General features: G+C 48.6%; 1 protein-coding gene and 1 long non-coding RNA gene across 5 annotated transcripts in view; one reads left to right on the top strand and one right to left on the bottom strand.

The window, feature by feature from the left end:
• LOC127919899 (A-kinase anchor protein 13-like) overlaps positions 1-18,097 on the bottom strand; it is a gene marked incomplete at its 3' end in the record, with an annotated part of 89,177 nt that overhangs the window by 58,751 nt on the left and 12,329 nt on the right. The window contains 4 exon segments of the mRNA XM_052503740.1: positions 6,783-6,900; positions 7,044-7,169; positions 12,695-12,945; positions 15,416-15,562. Of these exon segments, the coding sequence (XP_052359700.1) occupies positions 6,783-6,900; positions 7,044-7,169; positions 12,695-12,945; positions 15,416-15,562 (642 nt within the window).
• On the top strand, positions 14,286-15,327 carry LOC127919898 (uncharacterized). 4 transcript variants are annotated; one of them, XR_008104375.1, is made up of 3 exons: positions 14,286-14,587; positions 14,714-14,767; positions 15,256-15,327. It is a non-coding gene; the product is annotated as an uncharacterized LOC127919898 (long non-coding RNA). The 4 variants fall into 4 exon arrangements; XR_008104374.1 differs by having other exon boundaries at positions 14,286-14,605; XR_008104377.1 differs by lacking the exon at positions 15,256-15,327 and adding an exon at positions 14,896-14,949.

Raw genomic sequence — 18,097 nt, 5'->3', positions numbered from 1 at the left:
CCTCTCTTCATTCTAGATGAAGCTCCACCATGTGGTCAGTATAACAGACAGTCTCCTCCTCCTCCTCCTCTTCCTCCCTTCATTCTAGATGAAGCTCCACCATGTGGTCAGTATAACATACAGTCTCCTCCTCCTCCTCCTCCTCCTCCTCCTCTCTTCATTCTAGATGAAGCTCCACCATATGCTCAGTATAACAGACAGTCTCCTCCTCCTCCTCCCTCCTCCTCCTCCTCTCTTCATTCTAGATGAAGCTCCACCATATGCTCAGTATAACAGACAGTCTCCTCCTCCTCCTCCTCCTCCTCCTCCTCCTCCTCCTCCTCCTCCTCTTCATTCTAGATGAAGCTCCACCATATGCTCAGTATAACAGACAGTCTCCTCCTCCTCCTCCTCCTCCTCCTCTCTTCATTCTAGATGAAGCTCCACCATGTGGTCAGTATAACTGTTACGGATACAGTTATCCTGTGTGTGTGTGTATACTGTGTGTGTTTCTTTTCTCTCCTTCTCCCCTCACAGGTGAAAACCATCACTCCCCAATCAATCAACAATCAATCATCAATCAGAAGACACACCTCCTCTTATTTCCTGACCTATCACAGTTCCTTCCCCATGGTTTAAAAACCCCATCATTTGTTTGTTCTAGAGCTCAATCTCTCTGTAAATGCCATGTCTGTAGGTCTCTGTGTTTCACTCTCGCTTTGTGTCTTAACCTCTCTTTTGGTTAAGCACCTCCATAGCACTTTGTCATCACCTGTGAGTATTGTTTTTGGTTATGGTGTTTGTTTGTTGCTGGTGGGAAAAGGGGGAAACCAAGACAAGTCGCCCATGGGCATACACTACCTGTAGGTAGACTTTGTTAAATACACTAGTTAGAACTGGGCGGACCACCCACTGTATTTTTGGTTAGTTAGTTAGCTGTTGTTAAAGTAGGCTAGTCTAGCTTAGGGGTGTTTTTGAATACTTATTGTTTCTTTCCTTGGGTCCAGCTCAGCCCCTTTTCCTGCTCCCTCCATTACTGTGTGTTTATAAATAAAACTGGAGTTTGACGATAGATTTCTGTTGTCGTGGTTATTTCGTTCACACTTTTACTTTGTCACAATAATAATTTGCATGAGTTATGTTACGGGTCTCATTACCATCCCCTAACACAGTATCCTCCTCCTCCTCTCTTCATTCAAACTGGCAGGAGAACTCCTCTAAAAGCACCGCTAAGAAGGACGAGCACCCTATTCCAAATATATAGTGCACTACATTTCACCAGGGCCAGGTATTCACACCCCTTGCCTTATTCCACATTTTATTGTATTACATCTTGAATTAAAAAATAATTAATTTCAATATTTTTTGTCAATGGCCTACACACAATACCCCATAATGTCAAATTCAAATAATGTTTTTAGAAATGAATTAAACATGAAAAGCTGAAAAGAATTAAGTCAATAAGTATTCAACCTCTTTGTAGTGGTAAGAAATGTATTATCAAGTCCCATAATAAGGGTCATGGACTCACTCTGTGTGATTTAATAAGTGTTTATCATGATTTTGACTACCCCGCACATTAGATTATCTATATGGTCCCTCAGTCGAGAAGTGAATTTCAAACAGATTCAACCACAAAGACCAAGGAGGTGTTCCACTGCCTTGTGAAGAAGGGCACCTATTGGTAGATGGGTAAAAATCTAAAAGCAGACATTGAATATCCCTTTGTGAAGTTACTAATTACACTTTGAATGGTGTATCAATACACCCAGTCGCTACAAAGATACAGGCGTCCTTCCTAACTCAGTTGCTGGAGAGGAAGGAAACTGCTCAGGGATTTCACCATGAGGCTTACAAGTTACAAAGTTGAATGGTTGTGATAGGAAACTGAGGATGGATCAGCAACATACTACTAACCTACATGCATCCTATTTACAACTTTCAAACATAGTGGTGACTGCATCATGTTATGACTATGCTTGTTATCGGCAAGGACTACAGAGTGTTTTAAGGATAAAAAGAAACGGAATACAGCTATAAACCCAGACAATATCCCAGAGGAAAACCTGGTTCAGTCTGCTTTCCAGCAGACACTAGGAGACAAATTAACATTTCAACAGGACAACAACCTAAAACACAAGGCCAAATACTGGAGTTGCTCACCAAGAAGGCATTGAATGTTCCTGACCGGCCTTGTTACAGTTTTGACTTATATCAGCTCTTAGACACTAACCCAGAAAGACTCTCAGCTCTTAGAGACTAACCCAGAAAGACTCTCAGCTCTTAGAGACTAACCCAGAAAGACTCTCAGCTCTTAGAGACTAACCCAGAAAGACTCTCAGCTCTTAGAGACTTACCCAGAAAGACTCTCAGCTCTTAGAGACTTACCCAGAAAGACTCTCAGCTCTTAGAGACTTACCCAGAAAGACTCTCAGCTCTTAGAGACTTACCCAGAAAGACTCTCAGCTCTTAGAGACTTACCCAGAAAGACTCTCAGCTCTTAGAGACTTACCCAGAAAGACTCTCAGCTCTTAGAGACTTACCCAGAAAGACTCTCAGCTCTTAGAGACTTACCCAGAAAGACTCTCAGCTCTTAGAGACTTACCCAGAAAGACTCCCAGCTCTTAGAGACTTACCCAGAAAGACTCCCAGCTCTTAGAGACACCCACCCCTGTTCCCTGTACCCACGACCAGCTCCTTGGTCTTGCTGACGTTGAGAGAGAGGTTGTTGTCATGGCACCACACTGCCAGGGTTCTGACCTCCTCCCTGTAGTCCAGGACCTGCTCCTTGGTCTTGCTGACGTTGAGAGAGAGGTTGTTGTCATGGCACCACACTGCCAGGGTTCTGACCTCCTCCCTGTAGTCCACGACCAGCTCCTTGGTCTTGCTGACGTTGAGAGAGAGGTTGTTGTCATGGCACCACACTGCCAGGGTTCTGACCTCCTCCCTGTAGTCCACGACCAGCTCCTTGGTCTTGTTGACGTTGAGAGAGGTTGTTGTCATGGCACCACTCTGCCAGGGTTCTGATCTCCTCCCTGTAGTCCACGACCAGCTCCTTGGTCTTGCTGACGTTGAGAGAGAGGTTGTTGTCATGGCACCACACTGTCAGTTCTCTGACCTCCTCCCTGTAGTCCAGGACCTGCTCCTGCTGTCAGGGTTCTGACCTCCCTGTAGTCCACGACCAGCTCCTTGGTCTTGCTGACGTTGAGAGAGAGAGGTTGTTGTCATGGCACCACACTGCCAGGGTTCTGACCTCCTCCCTGTAGTCCACGACCAGCTCCTTGGTCTTGTTGACGTTGAGAGAGAGGTTGTTGTCATGGCACCACACTGCCAGGGTTCTGATCTCCTCCCTGTAGTCCAGGACCTGCTCCTTGGTCTTGCTGACGTTGAGAGAGAGGTTGTTGTCATGGCACCACACTGTCAGTTCTCTGACCTCCTCCCTGTAGTCCAGGACCTGCTCCCTGGTCTTGTTGACGTTGAGAGAGAGAGGTTGTTGTAATGGCACCACACTGTCAGTTCTCTGACCTCCTCCCTGTAGTCCACGACCAGCTCCTTGGTCTTGCTGACGTTGAGAGAGAGGTTGTTGTCATGGCACCACACTGCCAGGGTTCTGACCTCCTCCCTGTAGTCCAGGACCTGCTCCTTGGTCTTGCTGACATTGAGAGAGAGGTTGTTGTCATGGCACCACACTGTCAGTTCTCTGACCTCCTCCCTGTAGTCCAGGACCTGCTCCTTGGTCTTGCTGACATTGAGAGAGAGGTTGTTGTCATGGCACCACACTGTCAGTTCTCTGACCTCCTCCCTGTAGTCCAGGACCAGCTCCCTGGTCTTGTTGATGTTGAGAGAGAGGTTGTTGTCATGGCACCACACTGCCAGGGTTCTGACCTCCTCCCTGTAGTCCACGACCAGCTCCTTGGTCTTGCTGACGTTGAGAGAGAGGTTGTTGTCATGGCACCACACTGCCAGGGTTCTGACCTCCTCCCTGTAGTCCACGACCAGCTCCTTGGTCTTGCTGACGTTGAGAGAGAGGTTGTTGTCATGGCACCACACTGCCAGGGTTCTGACCTCCTCCCTGTAGTCCAGGACCTGCTCCTTGGTCTTGTTGACGTTGAGAGAGAGGTTGTTGTCATGGCACCACACTGTCAGTTCTCTGACCTCCTCCCTGTAGTCCAGGACCTGCTCCTGCTGTCAGGGTTCTGACCTCCCCCTGTAGTCCACGACCAGCTCCTTGGTCTTGTTGACGTTGAGAGAGAGGTTGTTGTCATGGCACCACACTGTCAGGGTTCTGACCTCCTCCCTGTAGTCCAGGACCAGCTCCTTGGTCTTGTTGACGTTGAGAGAGAGGTTGTTGTCATGGCACCACACTGTCAGTTCTCTGACCTCCTCCCTGTAGTCCAGGACCTGCTCCTGGTCTTGCTGATGTTGAGAGAGAGGTTGTTGTCATGGCACCACACTGCCAGGGTTCTGACCTCCTCCCTGTAGTCCAGGACCTGCTCCTTGGTCTTGTTGACGTTGAGAGAGAGGTTGTTGTCATGGCACCACTCTGCCAGGGTTCTGATCTCCTCCCTGTAGTCCACGACCAGCTCCTTGTTCTTGCTGACGTTGAGAGAGAGGTTGTTGTCATGGCACCACTCTGCCAGGGTTCTGACCTCCTCCCTGTAGTCCAGGACCTGCTCCTTGGTCTTGTTGACGTTGAGAGAGAGGTTGTTGTCATGGCACCACACTGCCAGGGTTCTGACCTCCTCCCTGTAGTCCACGACCAGCTCCTTGTTCTTGCTGACGTTGAGAGAGAGGTTGTTGTCATGGCACCACACTGCCAGGGTTCTGACCTCCTCCCTGTAGTCCAGGACCTGCTCCTTGGTCTTGTTGACGTTGAGAGAGAGGTTGTTGTCATGGCACCACACTGCCAGGGTTCTGACCTCCTCCCTGTAGTCCAGGACCAGCTCCTTGGTCTTGTTGACGTTGAGAGAGAGGTTGTTGTCATGGCACCACACTGCCAGGGTTCTGACCTCCTCCCTGTAGTCCAGGACCTGCTCCCTGGTCTTGTTGATGTTGAGAGAGAGGTTGTTGTCATGGCACCACACTGTCAGTTCTCTGACCTCCTCCCTGTAGTCCAGGACCTGCTCCTTGGTCTTGTTGACGTTGAGAGAGAGGTTGTTGTCATGGCACCACACTGCCAGGGTTCTGACCTCCTCCCTGTAGTCCAGGACCTGCTCCTTGGTCTTGTTGACGTTGAGAGAGAGGTTGTTGTCATGGCACCACACTGCCAGGGTTCTGACCTCCTCCCTGTAGTCCAGGACCTGCTCCCTGGTCTTGTTGACGTTGAGAGAGAGGTTGTTGTCATGGCACCACACTGCCAGGGTTCTGACCTCCTCCCTGTAGTCCAGGACCTGCTCCTGGTCTTGTTGACGTTGAGAGAGAGGTTGTTGTCATGGCACCACACTGCCAGGGTTCTGACCTCCTCCCTGTAGTCCAGGACCTGCTCCTGGTCTTGTTGACGTTGAGAGAGAGGTTGTTGTCATGGCACCACACTGCCAGGGTTCTGACCTCCTCCCTGTAGTCCAGGACCTGCTCCTGGTCTTGCTGACGTTGAGAGAGAGGTTGTTGTCATGGCACCACACTGCCAGGGTTCTGACCTCCTCCCTGTAGTCCAGGACCTGCTCCTTGGTCTTGTTGACGTTGAGAGAGAGGTTGTTGTCATGGCACCACACTGCCAGGGTTCTGACCTCCTCCCTGTAGTCCAGGACCTGCTCCTTGGTCTTGTTGACGTTGAGAGAGAGGTTGTTGTCATGGCACCACACTGCCAGGGTTCTGACCTCCTCCCTGTAGTCCAGGACCTGCTCCTTGGTCTTGCTGACGTTGAGAGAGAGGTTGTTGTCATGGCACCATACTGCCAGTTCTCTGACCTCCTCCCTGTTGTCCACGACCTGCTCCTTGGTCTTGTTGACGTTGAGAGAGAGGTTGTTGTCATGGCACCATACTGCCAGTTCTCTGACCTCCTCCCTGTTGTCCACGACCAGCTCCTTGGTCTTGTTGACGTTGCGAGAGAGGTTGTTGTCATGGCACCACACTGCCAGGGTTCTGACCTCCTCCCTGTAGTCCAGGACCTGCTCCCTGGTCTTGTTGACGTTGAGAGAGAGGTTGTTGTCATGGCACCACACTGCCAGGGTTCTGACCTCCTCCCTGTAGTCCACGACCTGCTCCTTGGTCTTGTTGACGTTGAGAGAGAGGTTGTTGTCATGGCACCACACTGTCAGGGTTCTGATCTCCTCCCTGTAAGCTGTCTCGTTGTCGTCGGTGATCTGGCCAACCTCCGTCGTGTCGTCAGCAAACTTGATGATGGAGTTCGAGTCGTGCGTGGCTACATGGCTGTGAGGGGCGTTGAGGATCAGGGTGGCATATGTGTTGTTACCTACCCTTACCATCTGGGGGTGCGGCCCGTCAGGAGGTCCAGGATCCAGCTGCAGAGGGAAGTGTTCAAGTTGGAGTCCTGGGTGTCCGGGATGATGAAGTTGATGTGTGCCTTGACCAGTCTGTGTGTGTGTGTGTGTGTGTGTGTGTGTGTGTGTGTGTGTGTGTGTGTGTGTGTGTGTGTGTGTGTGTATACAGAGACCACCTCATCTGTCCAGCAGAGGGCAGGGCAGAGCTGGGGGCAGTGTGTGTGTGTGTGTATATACAGAGACCACCTCATCTGTCCAGCAGAGGTCAGGGCAGAGCTGGGGGCAGTGTGTGTGTGTGTATATACAGAGACCACCTTATCTGTCCAGCAGAGGGCAGGGCAGAGCTGGGGGCGGCAGACAAACCTTTGGTGTGATGTAGTATTCTCTGCATCAGGACGGGGTACTTGGTGATCCTCTGGGTGACTAACAGAATGCATTCTGGGATACCTAGCCTCCGGACGATACTGCTACTCATCTTCTTCTTAAAAGTCACATAATAGGAAGACAGAATTGATGAGATGCAACAGTTAGATGACTAGAAACAGAGATGATATGTGATATTGGTTTAGCTGATGTCTAATGATAATGGATGCTGTAAATGAGTAGTGCACGGTAAGTGCTTACCCTGATGAAGGCCTGGAAGCGTTTGTCTTTGGAGTGCAGCTCCTTGTAGATGTTTACGGCCTCGTTGTGGCGGCTGCAGAACTTCCCGTAGACTCTCTTCATTATCGCTGCTTTGGTCCCTGAGAACTGAAAAACAGCAACGGGCATGATATGTGTTACGTTTCCCTGTTTCTGTGTTGTGGGTTTGTATGTGTGTGTTTCAGGAAAGGGCTTCCTTGGATTCCAAGCAGCTGATTGGTCGGCCCCATTGCTAATCGGCGCTCTGACCCCGCCCTCTCGTCAGGGGATACAGTTGTCTTCAATTACCGGCTCTTTCTGCAGCTTTAAAAGCCAGTGTTCTTTTGTTAGGAAAAGAGAGCTTCTTCGTATGTGCTGTGTGGTTGTAGGGTATAATATAATTATATATAATAATAATATAATAATAATATATGTGTAGGGTATAAGTTGTGTGTGGTTGTAGGGTTGGTATAAGTTGTATGTGCTGTGTTGGTTGTAGGGTTGGTATAAGTTGTATGTGCTGTGTTGGTTGTAGGGTTGGTATAAGTTGTGTGTGGTTGTAGGGTATAAGTTGTATGTGCTGTGTTGGTTGTAGGGTTGGTATAAGTTGTATGTGGTTGTAGGGGTATAAGTTGTATGTGCTGTGTTGGTTGTAGGGTTGGTATAAGTTGTATGTGCTGTGTTGGTTGTAGGGTTGGTATAAGTTGTTATTGTATGTGCTGTGTTGGTTGTAGGGTTGGTATAAGTTGTATGTGCTGTGTTGGTTTGTATAAGTTGTATGTGCTGTCCTTCCAGGACCTCCTCAACTGTCTCTATGATGTGGTGTAGAGAGACAACATGCCCTCCTTCCAGGACCTCCTCAACTGTCTCTATGATGTGGTGTAGAGAGACAACATGACCTCCTTCCAGGACCTCCTCAACTGTCTCTATGATGTGGTGTAGAGAGACACCAGGACCACCTCAACTGTCTCTATGATGTGGTATAGAGAGACAACATGCCCTCCTTCCAGGACCTCCTCAACTGTCTCTATGATGTGGTATAGAGAGACACCAGGACCTCCTCAACTGTCTCTATGATGTGGTATAGAGAGACACCAGGACCTCCTCAACTGTCTCTATGATGTGGTATAGAGAGACAACATGACCTCCTTCCAGGACCTCCTCAACTGTCTCTATGATGTGGTATAGAGAGACACCAGGACCTCCTCAACTGTCTCTATGATGTGGTATAGAGAGACACCAGGACCTCCTCAACTGTCTCTATGATGTGGTATAGAGAGACACCAGGACCTCCTCAACTGTCTCTATGATGTGGTATAGAGAGACACCAGGACCTCCTCAACTGTCTCTATGATGTGGTGTAGAGAGACAACATGACCTCCTTCCAGGACCTCCTCAACTGTCTCTATGATGTGGTGTAGAGAGACAACAGGACCTCCTCAACTGTCTCTATGATGTGGTATAGAGAGACAACAGGACCTCCTCAACTGCCTCTATGATGTGGTGTAGAGAGACAACATGCCCTCCTTCCAGGACCTCCTCAACTGTCTCTATGATGTGGTGTAGAGAGACAACATGACCTCCTTCCAGGACCTCCTCAACTGTCTCTATGATGTGGTATAGAGAGACACCAGGACCTCCTCAACTGTCTCTATGATGTGGTATAGAGAGACACCAGGACCTCCTCAACTGTCTCTATGATGTGGTATAGAGAGACAACAGGACCTCCTCAACTGCCTCTATGATGTGGTGTAGAGAGACAACATGCCCTCCTTCCAGGACCTCCTCAACTGTCTCTATGATGTGGTGTAGAGAGACAACATGACCTCCTTCCAGGACCTCCTCAACTGTCTCTATGATGTGGTGTAGAGAGACACCAGGACCACCTCAACTGTCTCTATGATGTGGTGTAGAGAGACAACATGACCTCCTTCCAGGACCTCCTCAACTGTCTCTATGATGTGGTGTAGAGAGACACCAGGACCTCCTCAACTGTCTCTATGATGTGGTGTAGAGAGACACCAGGACCTCCTCAACTGTCTCTATGATGTGGTATAGAGAGACACCAGGACCTCCTCAACTGTCTCTATGATGTGGTATAGAGAGACACCAGGACCTCCTCAACTGTCTCTATGATGTGGTATAGAGAGACAACAGGACCTCCTCAACTGCCTCTATGATGTGGTGTAGAGAGACAACATGCCCTCCTTCCAGGACCTCCTCAACTGTCTCTATGATGTGGTGTAGAGAGACAACATGACCTCCTTCCAGGACCTCCTCAACTGTCTCTATGATGTGGTGTAGAGAGACAACAGGACCTCCTCAACTGTCTCTATGATGTGGTATAGAGAGACAACATGCCCTCCTTCCAGGACCTCCTCAACTGTCTCTATGATGTGGTGTAGAGAGACACCAGGACCTCCTCAACTGTCTCTATGATGTGGTGTAGAGAGACAACATGACCTCCTTCCAGGACCTCCTCAACTGTCTCTATGATGTGGTGTAGAGAGACAACATGCCCTCCTTCCAGGACCTCCTCAACTGTCTCTATGATGTGGTATAGAGAGACACCAGGACCTCCTCAACTGTCTCTATGATGTGGTATAGAGAGACACCAGGACCTCCTCAACTGTCTCTATGATGTGGTATAGAGAGACAACATGACCTCCTTCCAGGACCTCCTCAACTGTCTCTATGATGTGGTATAGAGAGACACCAGGACCTCCTCAACTGTCTCTATGATGTGGTATAGAGAGACACCAGGACCTCCTCAACTGTCTCTATGATGTGGTATAGAGAGACACCAGGACCTCCTCAACTGTCTCTATGATGTGGTATAGAGAGACACCAGGACCTCCTCAACTGTCTCTATGATGTGGTGTAGAGAGACAACATGACCTCCTTCCAGGACCTCCTCAACTGTCTCTATGATGTGGTGTAGAGAGACAACAGGACCTCCTCAACTGTCTCTATGATGTGGTATAGAGAGACAACAGGACCTCCTCAACTGCCTCTATGATGTGGTGTAGAGAGACAACATGCCCTCCTTCCAGGACCTCCTCAACTGTCTCTATGATGTGGTGTAGAGAGACAACATGACCTCCTTCCAGGACCTCCTCAACTGTCTCTATGATGTGGTATAGAGAGACACCAGGACCTCCTCAACTGTCTCTATGATGTGGTATAGAGAGACACCAGGACCTCCCTCAACTGTCTCTATGATGTGGTATAGAGAGACAACAGGACCTCCTCAACTGCCTCTATGATGTGGTGTAGAGAGACAACATGCCCTCCTTCCAGGACCTCCTCAACTGTCTCTATGATGTGGTGTAGAGAGACAACATGACCTCCTTCCAGGACCTCCTCAACTGTCTCTATGATGTGGTGTAGAGAGACACCAGGACCACCTCAACTGTCTCTATGATGTGGTGTAGAGAGACAACATGACCTCCTTCCAGGACCTCCTCAACTGTCTCTATGATGTGGTATAGAGAGACACCAGGACCTCCTCAACTGTCTCTATGATGTGGTATAGAGAGACACCAGGACCTCCTCAACTGTCTCTATGATGTGGTATAGAGAGACACCAGGACCTCCTCAACTGTCTCTATGATGTGGTATAGAGAGACAACAGGACCTCCTCAACTGCCTCTATGATGTGGTGTAGAGAGACAACATGCCCTCCTTCCAGGACCTCCTCAACTGTCTCTATGATGTGGTGTAGAGAGACAACATGACCTCCTTCCAGGACCTCCTCAACTGTCTCTATGATGTGGTGTAGAGAGACAACAGGACCTCCTCAACTGTCTCTATGATGTGGTATAGAGAGACAACATGCCCTCCTTCCAGGACCTCCTCAACTGTCTCTATGATGTGGTGTAGAGAGACACCAGGACCTCCTCAACTGTCTCTATGATGTGGTGTAGAGAGACAACATGACCTCCTTCCAGGACCTCCTCAACTGTCTCTATGATGTGGTGTAGAGAGACAACAGGACCTCCTCAACTGTCTCTATGATGTGGTATAGAGAGACAACAGGACCTCCTCAACTGCCTCTATGATGTGGTGTAGAGAGACAACATGCCCTCCTTCCAGGACCTCCTCAACTGTCTCTATGATGTGGTGTAGAGAGACAACATGACCTCCTTCCAGGACCTCCTCAACTGTCTCTATGATGTGGTATAGAGAGACACCAGGACCTCCTCAACTGTCTCTATGATGTGGTATAGAGAGACACCAGGACCTCCTCAACTGTCTCTATGATGTGGTATAGAGAGACAACAGGACCTCCTCAACTGCCTCTATGATGTGGTGTAGAGAGACAACATGCCCTCCTTCCAGGACCTCCTCAACTGTCTCTATGATGTGGTGTAGAGAGACAACATGACCTCCTTCCAGGACCTCCTCAACTGTCTCTATGATGTGGTGTAGAGAGACACCAGGACCACCTCAACTGTCTCTATGATGTGGTGTAGAGAGACAACATGACCTCCTTCCAGGACCTCCTCAACTGTCTCTATGATGTGGTGTAGAGAGACACCAGGACCTCCTCAACTGTCTCTATGATGTGGTGTAGAGAGACACCAGGACCTCCTCAACTGTCTCTATGATGATAGAGAGACACCAGGACCTCCTCAACTGTCTCTATGATGTGGTATAGAGAGACAACAGGACCTCCTCAACTGCCTCTATGATGTGGTGTAGAGAGACAACATGCCCTCCTTCCAGGACCTCCTCAACTGTCTCTATGATGTGGTGTAGAGAGACAACATGACCTCCTTCCAGGACCTCCTCAACTGTCTCTATGATGTGGTGTAGAGAGACAACAGGACCTCCTCAACTGTCTCTATGATGTGGTATAGAGAGACAACATGCCCTCCTTCCAGGACCTCCTCAACTGTCTCTATGATGTGGTGTAGAGAGACACCAGGACCTCCTCAACTGTCTCTATGATGTGGTGTAGAGAGACAACATGACCTCCTTCCAGGACCTCCTCAACTGTCTCTATGATGTGGTGTAGAGAGACAACATGCCCTCCTTCCAGGACCTCCTCAACTGTCTCTATGATGTGGTGTAGAGAGACACCAGGACCTCCTCAACTGTCTCTATGATGTGGTGTAGAGAGACACCAGGACCTCCTCAACTGTCTCTATGATGTGTGGGGGGAGGATGTTGTTGTGTTCTGTAGTGTGGTGTTCTGTAGTGTCTGTAGTGTGGTGTTCTGTAGTGTGGTGTTCTGTAGTGTGGTGTTCTGTAGTGTAGTGTTCTGTAGTGTTCTGTAGTGTAGTGTGTTCTGTAGTGTGTGTTCTGTAGTGTGGTGTTCTGTAGTGTGGTGTTCTGTAGTGTTGTTCTGTGGTGTGGTGTTCTGTGTGTGGTGTTCTGTAGTGTGGTGTTCTGTAGTGTGGTGTTCTGTGTGTGGTGTTCTGTAGTGTGGTGTTCTGTAGTGTGGTGTTCTGTAGTGTGTGTTCTGTAGTGTGTTCTGTAGTGTGGTGTTCTGTAGTGTGGTGTTCTGTAGTGTGGTCTGTAGTGTGGTGTTCTGTAGTGTTCTGTAGTGTGTGTTCTGTAGTGTAGTGTTCTGTAGTGTGGTGTTCTGTAGTGTTCTGTAGTGTTCTGTAGTGTAGTGTTCTGTAGTGTGGGCTCTCTCCTCCTCCAACCTGTGTCTCCAGGATGTCTCCTATCTTGTTGATGATGAATCCTCTGTCCTCCCCCTCCAGCTGGCTCTCTCTCTTCCTCTCCAGGAGACGTGTCAGGAAGGAGGTGTGGAGGTCCAGGAGCTCCCCCAGGGCAGGGAACAGCCTGTCTACTGTCTGAGGTTCCAGCTGCAGCTTCTTCACAAGACCCTTACTGTACACCTCCATCATGATCAGCAGGGTCCTCACGTGGTGCATCTCTGTCTGCATCAACTCTGGAGGAGGAGAAACAGGGAGGGGTTAAAGGTCAGGAGGGGGAGGTACAGGGAGGGGGAGATACAGGGAGAGAGGGGTTAAAGGTTAGGAGGGGGAGATACAGGGAGAGAGGGGTTAAAGGTTAGGAGGGGGAGATACAGGGAGAGAGGGTTAAAGGTTAGGAGGGGGAGATACAGGGAGAGAGGGGTTAAAGGTTAGGAGGGGAGATACAGGGAGAGAGGGGTTAAAGGTTAGGAGGGGAGATACAGGGAGAGAGGGGTTAAAGGTTAGGAGGGGGAGATACAGGGAGAGAGGGGTTAAAGGTTAGGAGGGGAGATACAGGGAGAGAGGGGTTAAAGGTTAGGAGGGGGAGATACAGGGAGAGAGGGGTTAAAGGTTAGGAGGGGGAGATACAGGGAGAGAGGGGTTAAAGGTTAGGAGGGGGAGATACAGGGAGAGAGGGGTTAAAGGTTAGGAGGGGGAGATGCAGGGAGAGAGGGGTTAAGGTTAGGAGGTGGGTAGATGGGTAGTAGTGCATTGTAACTCTAGATAGAGGGGTAGTAGTATGCTGTAACTCTAGATAGAGGGCTGGTAGTATGCTGTAACTCTAGATAGGAGTAGTAGTGCATTGTAACTCTAGATAGGGGGGTAGTTGTGTATTGCAACTCTAGATAGAGGGGTAGTAGTGCATTGTAACTCTAGATAGAGGGGTAGTAGTGCATTGTAACTCTAGATAGAGGGGTAGTAGTGTATTGTAACTCTAGATAGAGGGGTAGTAGTGCATTGTAACTCTAGATAGAGGGGTAGTAGTGTATTGTAACTCTAGATAGAGGGGTAGTAGTGTATTGTAACTCTAGATAGAGGGGTAGTTGTGTATTGCAACTCTAGATAGAGGGGTAGTAGTGTATTGTAACTCTAGATAGAGGGGTAGTAGTGTATTGTAACTCTAGATAGAGGGGTAGTAGTGCCTGGTAACTCTAGATAGAGGGGTAGTAGTGCCTGGTAACTCTAGATAGAGGGGTAGTAGTGCCTGGCAACTCTTGATAGAGGGCTAGTAGTGCATTGTAACTCTAGATAGAGGGGTAGTATTGTAACTCTAGATAGAGGGGTAGTAGTATGCTGTAACTCTAGATAGAGGAGTAGTAGTGCATTGTAACTAGATAGAGGGGTAGTAGTATATTGTAACTCTTGATAGAGGGGTAGTAGTGTGCTGTAACTCTAGATAGAGGGGTAGTAGTGCGCTGGTATAATTCAAGGTAGAGTAGCGTACAGTAGCAGTGTTAGGTACAGTAGCAGTGGTAGGTACAGTAGCAGTGGTAGGTACTGTTGCAGTGGAAGGTACTGTAGCAGTGGTAGGTACAGTAGCAGTGATAGGTGGGGTAGCAGTGGTAGGTACAGTAGCAGTGGTAGGTACAGTAGCAGTGGTAGGTACAGTAGCAGTGGTAGGTACTGTAGCAGTGGTAGGTACTGTAGCAGTGGAAGGTACTGTAGCAGTGGTAGGTAGTGTAGCAGTGGTAGGTACAGTAGCAGTGGTAGGTACAGTAGCAGTGGTAGGTACAGTAGCAGTGGTAGGTACTGTAGCAGTGGTAGGTACTGTAGCAGTGGTAGGTACTGTAGCAGTGGTAGGTACAGTAGCAGTGGTAGGTACAGTAGCAGTGGTAGGTACAGTAGCAGTGGTAGGTACTGTAGCAGTGGTAGGTACAGTAGCAGTGGTAGGTACTGTAGCAGTGGTAGGTACTGTAGCAGTGGTAGGTACTGTAGCAGTGGAAGGTACTGTAGCAGTGGAAGGTACTGTAGCAGTGGAAGGTACTGTAGCAGTGGTAGGTACAGTAGCAGTGGTAGGTACTGTAGCAGTGGTAGATACTGTACAGTGGTAGCAGTGGTAGGTACTGTAGCAGTGGTAGGTACTGTAGCAGTGGAAGGTGCAGTGGTAGGTACTGTAGCAGTGGTAGGTACTGTAGCAGTGGTAGGTACTGTAGCAGTGGTAGGTACAGTAGCAGTGGTAGGTACAGTAGCAGTGGTAGGTACTGTAGCAGTGGTAGGTACAGTAGCAGTGGTAGGTACTGTAGCAGTGGTAGGTACAGTAGCAGGTGTAGGTACTGTAGCAGTGGTAGGTGCTGTAGCAGTGGTAGGTGCAGTGGTAGGTACTGTAGCAGTGGTAGGTACAGTAGCAGTGGTAGGTACTGTAGCAGTGGTAGGTGCAGTGGTAGGTACTGTAGCAGTGGTAGGTACAGTAGCAGTGGTAGGTACTGTAGCAGTGGTAGGTACTGTAGCAGTGGTAGGTGCAGTGGTAGGTACTGTAGCAGTGGTAGGTACTGTAGCAGTGGTAGGTACTGTAGCAGTGGTAGGTACAGTAGCAGTGGTAGGTACAGTAGCAGTGGTAGGTACAGTAGCAGTGGTAGGTACAGTGGTAGGTACAGTAGCAGTGGTAGGTACTGTAGCAGTGGTAGGTACAGTAGCAGTGGTAGGTACTGTAGAAGTGGTAGGTACCGTAGATGACCTCCTGTCTCTTGATGACGTCCTTCTTCAGATGTTTGAGGAAGTTGCTGTCCATAACGTTGCTCCAGGAGTCTGCTTCCAGCTCTTTCAGGTCTTCCTCAAACTCCCCCATTAGCTGACTGTCAATCATCTCTGTGCCTAGATTAAGAAACACAACACTCAGATAGCATTCACAGGTATTTATCTAGACATTATCGTAGACACTATAATCTATAATAATAATATAATTGTGTTTACTATGGACTGTGTGGTGGTGACTGTGGGTTACGTGTGTGTTTACTATGGACTATGTGGTGGTGACTGTGGGTAACGTGTGTGTTTCCTATGGACTATGTGGTGGTGACTGTGGGTAACGTGTGTGTTTACTATGGACTATGTGGTGGTGACTGTGGGTAACGTGTGTGTTTACTATGGACTATGTGATGGTGACTGTGGGTAATGTGTGTGTGTGTGTTTACTATGGACTATGTGGTGGTGACTGTGGGTAATGTGTGTGTGTGTGTTTACTATGGACTATGTGGTGGTGACTGTGGGTAACGTGTGTGTGTGTGTTTACTATGGACTATGTGATGGTGACTGTGGGTAACGTGTGTGTGTGTGTTTACTATGGACTATGTGATGGTGACTGTGGGTAACGTGTGTGTGTGTTTACTATGGACTGTGTGGTGGTGACTGTGGGTAACGTGTGTGTTTACTATGGACTGTGTGGTGGTGACTGTGGGTAACGTGTTGTGTGTTTACTATGGACTGTGTGGTGGTGACTGTGGGTAACGTGTGTGTTTACTATGGACTATGTGGTGGTGACTGTGGGTAACGTGTGTGTTTACTATGGACTATGTGGTGGTGACTGTGGGTAATGTGTGTGTTTACTATGGACTGTGTGGTGGTGACTGGGGTAACGTGTGTATGTGTTTACTATGGACTATGTGGTGGTGACTGGGGTAACGTGTGTGTGTGTGTTTACTATGGACTATGTGATGGTGACTGTGGGTAACGTGTGTGTGTGTTTTACTATGGACTATGTGGTGGTGACTGTGGGTAACGTGTGTGTGTGTGTTTACTATGGACTATGTGATGGTGACTGTGGGTAATGTGTGTGTTTTACTATGGACTGTGTGGTGGTGACTGTGGGTAACGTGTGTGTGTGTTTTACTATGGACTATGTGATGGTGACTGTGGGTAACGTGTGTATGTGTTTACTATGGACTATGTGGTGGTGACTGTGGGTAACGTGTGTATGTGTTTACTATGGACTATGTGGTGGTGACTGTGGGTAACGTGTGTGTGTGTGTTTACTATGGACTATGTGATGGTGACTGTGGGTAACGTGTGTTGTGTGTTTACTATGGACTATGTGGTGGTGACTGTGGGTAATGTGTGTGTTTACTATGGACTGTGTGGTGGTGACTGTGGGTAACGTGTGTGTTTACTATGGACTGTGTGGTGGTGACTGTGGGTAATGTGTGTGTGTGTTTACTATGGACTATGTGGTGGTGACTGTGGGTAACGTGTGTGTTTACTATGGACTATGTGGTGGTGACTGTGGGTAACGTGTGTGTTTACTATGGACTGTGTGGTGGTGACTGTGGGTAACGTGTGTGTTTACTATGGACTATGTGGTGGTGACTGTGGGTAACGTGTGTGTTTACTATGGACTATGTGGTGGTGACTGTGGGTAACGTGTGTGTTTACTATGGACTATGTGGTGGTGACTGTGGGTAACGTGTGTATGTGTTTACTATGGACTATGTGGTGGTGACTGTGGGTAACGTGTGTGTTTACTATGGACTGTGTGGTGGTGACTGTGGGTAACTGTGTGTTTACTATGGACTGTGTGGTGGTGACTGTGGGTAACGTGTGTGTTTACTATGGACTATGTGGTGGTGACTGTGGGTAATGTGTGTGTTTACTATGGACTGTGTGGTGGTGACTGTGGGTAACGTGTGTGTTTACTATGGACTATGTGGTGGTGACTGGGGGTAACGTGTGTATGTGTTTACTATGGACTATGTGGTGGTGACTGTGGGTAACGTGTGTGTTTACTATGGACTGTGTGGTGGTGACTGTGGGTAACGTGTGTGTTTACTATGGACTGTGTGGTGGTGACTGTGGGTAACGTGTGTGTTTACTATGGACTATGTGGTGGTGACTGTGGGTAACGTGTGTGTTTACTATGGACTATGTGGTGGTGACTGTGGGTAACGTGTGTGTTTACTATGGACTATGTGGTGGTGACTGTGGGTAATGTGTGTATGTGTTTACTATGGACTATGTGGTGGTGACTGTGGGTAACGTGTGTGTTTACTATGGACTGTGTGGTGGTGACTGTGGGTAATGTGTGTATGTGTTTACTATGGACTATGTGGTGGTGACTGTGGGTAACGTGTGTGTTTACTATGGACTATGTGGTGGTGACTGTGGGTAACGTGTGTGTGTGTTTACTATGGACTATGTAGTGGTGACTGTGGGTAACGTGTGTGTGTGTTTACTATGGACTATGTAGTGGTGACTGTGGGTAACGTGTGTGTTTACTATGGACTATGTGGTGGTGACTGTGGGTAACGTGTGTATGTGTTTACTATGGACTATGTGGTGGTGACTGTGGGTAACGTGTGTATGTGTTTACTATGGACTGTGTGGTGGTGACTGTGGGTAACGTGTGTGTTTACTATG

Source organism: Oncorhynchus keta, unplaced genomic scaffold (assembly GCF_023373465.1).
Source record: "Oncorhynchus keta strain PuntledgeMale-10-30-2019 unplaced genomic scaffold, Oket_V2 Un_contig_17818_pilon_pilon, whole genome shotgun sequence".
Classification (NCBI taxonomy): domain Eukaryota; kingdom Metazoa; phylum Chordata; class Actinopteri; order Salmoniformes; family Salmonidae; genus Oncorhynchus; species Oncorhynchus keta.
Note: the sequence above shows the minus strand (reverse complement) of the source record. Positions and strands in the feature narration are given on the sequence as shown.